This window comes from Mesoplodon bidens (assembly GCF_964165515.1).
Source record: "Mesoplodon bidens genome assembly, chromosome: 19".
NCBI lineage: Eukaryota > Metazoa > Chordata > Mammalia > Artiodactyla > Ziphiidae > Mesoplodon > Mesoplodon bidens.
In genome coordinates, this window is record NC_138179.1 from 30,364,621 (window position 1) to 30,367,003 (window position 2,383).

Below are 2,383 nucleotides of genomic sequence, written 5' to 3' on the forward strand. Positions count from 1 at the left end.
AGGTCCGAGGGGTCCCAGCGGAGGGCGCACTGACTCCTGGCGGCTGCCGTGGGCACTGGCACCGGTGTGGGAGTGGGGAGGCTGGTGTGGTGGCCGTCATGCTGCTCTCGGCGGGTGATGCCAGGGACTCAGGCCGGGAGGTGGGAGGAGGGGCTGGACCCTGAATATCTTTGCAGGCAGAGCCCTTGGTGGGGGAAAGGGAAACTGAGGAAGAAGCCAGGCTTCCCGTCTGGAGCAGCTGGGAGAGTGGAGGTGGCCGAGGAGCTGGCTGGGGTGAGGCCGGGTCGGGGCGGAGGCGCAGGTCGGGTGGCTGCTCTGCCGGCTTCACTGCCAGCCTGCTGTCCCCTCTGTTGCAGGAGCTGCCCCACCTGGAGCCAGCCCGGGGGCAAGCTGGGGTCCCACCGCCCCCGCCCCCGGGATGACCGCATCTGGCCGTGCCAACCCCTACAGCATCGTGTCGTCCGAGGAGGACGGGCTGCACCTGGTCACCATGTCGGGCGCCAATGGCTTCGGCAACGGCAAGGTGCACACTCGGCGCAGGTGCCGGAACCGCTTCGTCAAGAAGAACGGCCAGTGCAACATCGAGTTCGCCAACATGGACGAGAAGTCGCAGCGCTACCTGGCCGACATGTTCACCACTTGCGTGGACATCCGCTGGCGCTACATGCTGCTCATCTTCTCGCTGGCCTTCCTTGCCTCCTGGCTGCTGTTCGGCGTCATCTTCTGGGTCATCGCCGTGGCCCACGGGGACCTGGAGCCGGCCGAGGGCCGCGGCCGCACGCCCTGCGTGCTGCAGGTGCACGGCTTCATGGCGGCCTTCCTCTTCTCCATTGAGACGCAGACCACCATTGGCTACGGGCTGCGCTGCGTGACCGAGGAGTGCCCGGTGGCCGTGTTCATGGTGGTGGCGCAGTCCATCGTGGGCTGCATCATCGACTCCTTCATGATCGGTGCCATCATGGCCAAGATGGCCCGGCCCAAGAAGCGCGCGCAGACGCTGCTGTTCAGCCACAACGCGGTCGTGGCGCTGCGTGATGGCAAGCTCTGCCTCATGTGGCGCGTGGGCAACCTGCGCAAGAGCCACATCGTGGAGGCCCACGTGCGGGCCCAGCTCATCAAGCCCCGGGTCACGGAGGAGGGCGAGTACATCCCGCTGGACCAGATCGACATCGACGTTGGCTTCGACAAGGGCCTGGACCGCATCTTCCTGGTGTCGCCCATCACCATCCTGCACGAGATCGATGAGGCCAGCCCGCTCTTTGGCATCAGCCGGCAGGACCTGGAGACGGACGACTTTGAGATCGTGGTCATCCTGGAGGGCATGGTGGAGGCTACGGCCATGACCACCCAGGCCCGCAGCTCCTACCTGGCCAACGAGATCCTGTGGGGCCACCGGTTCGAGCCTGTCCTCTTCGAGGAGAAGAACCAGTACAAGATCGACTACTCGCACTTCCACAAGACGTATGAGGTGCCGTCCACGCCCCGCTGCAGCGCCAAGGACCTGGTGGAGAACAAGTTCCTGCTGCCCAGCGCCAACTCCTTCTGCTACGAGAACGAGCTGGCCTTCCTGAGCCGCGACGAGGAGGACGAGGCGGACGGAGAGCAGGACGGCCATGGCCCCCAGGCCAGGCGCGACTTTGACAGACCCCAGGCCGGCACCGCCCTCGATCAGCGGCCCTACAGACGGGAGTCCGAGATCTGAGCCGCCAGCGGCCAAGGTGCAGCATCTGCCCCGCCGGGGAAAGGCCCTGAGTCCTGCGAGGGCCCCGGGCCAGAGCGGAATGGGCTTGGGCCCTGGTTGCAGACTCAGTAGCGTTTTAGATGTTTTATGTTTCTTCACAGCAGCCTGGGAATGTTGGTGGGAGAGTGGGTGGCCTGAGTGTCCTCTGAGGCCAGAGCAGGCCTGGGGGCGGGGAGGTGGCCTCCAGGGGGGGTCGGGCCACAGGAGCTGGGGGCTTCTGCCGCAGGTGGGGAGCCACAGCCTGTCCAGAAACGGCTCACCAGCTGCCCGGCCCCTGTGGGCGAAGGCTGGCGGGCTGCAGTGCACCTCGCTGGTTTTTAACTTGGGGAGAAACACCGGGTTTGGGCTTTCTTGACCTTAGTTTAAGACTGTTTACAAAAAAAAATTAACATGTGATTGAAAAAAAAGTTTTATAATTTGAGGGGGGCGGTGGGAAAGGACAATTAGAATTCCATTAGTCTGTCAGGATGCAAGTAGCTGGGTGGGGTTTCCAGAAGGTCCCCGAGGCTGGGCTGGCCTCTCTTCCATGAAGGCCGTGCACCTGCCTGACGCCACGGCCTGAGGGCAAGCACAGAGGTCAACCCCACCTCCCCACCCCGTTGTGCTTCATGCTCACGGGGTGAACTGGATTTCCTTTGGAAT

General features: G+C 64.0%; 1 protein-coding gene across 1 annotated transcript; it reads left to right on the top strand.

Annotated features, from left to right (window-relative positions):
- The first annotated feature begins 403 nt into the window (after nucleotides 1–403).
- On the top strand, nucleotides 404–1,891 carry KCNJ12 (potassium inwardly rectifying channel subfamily J member 12). Its single transcript, XM_081219546.1, has one exon. The coding sequence runs from the start codon at nucleotides 419–421 to the stop codon at nucleotides 1,700–1,702; it is 1,284 nt and encodes a 427-aa protein (XP_081075672.1). The 5' UTR covers nucleotides 404–418; the 3' UTR covers nucleotides 1,703–1,891.
- The last annotated feature ends 492 nt before the right edge of the window (nucleotides 1,892–2,383 follow it).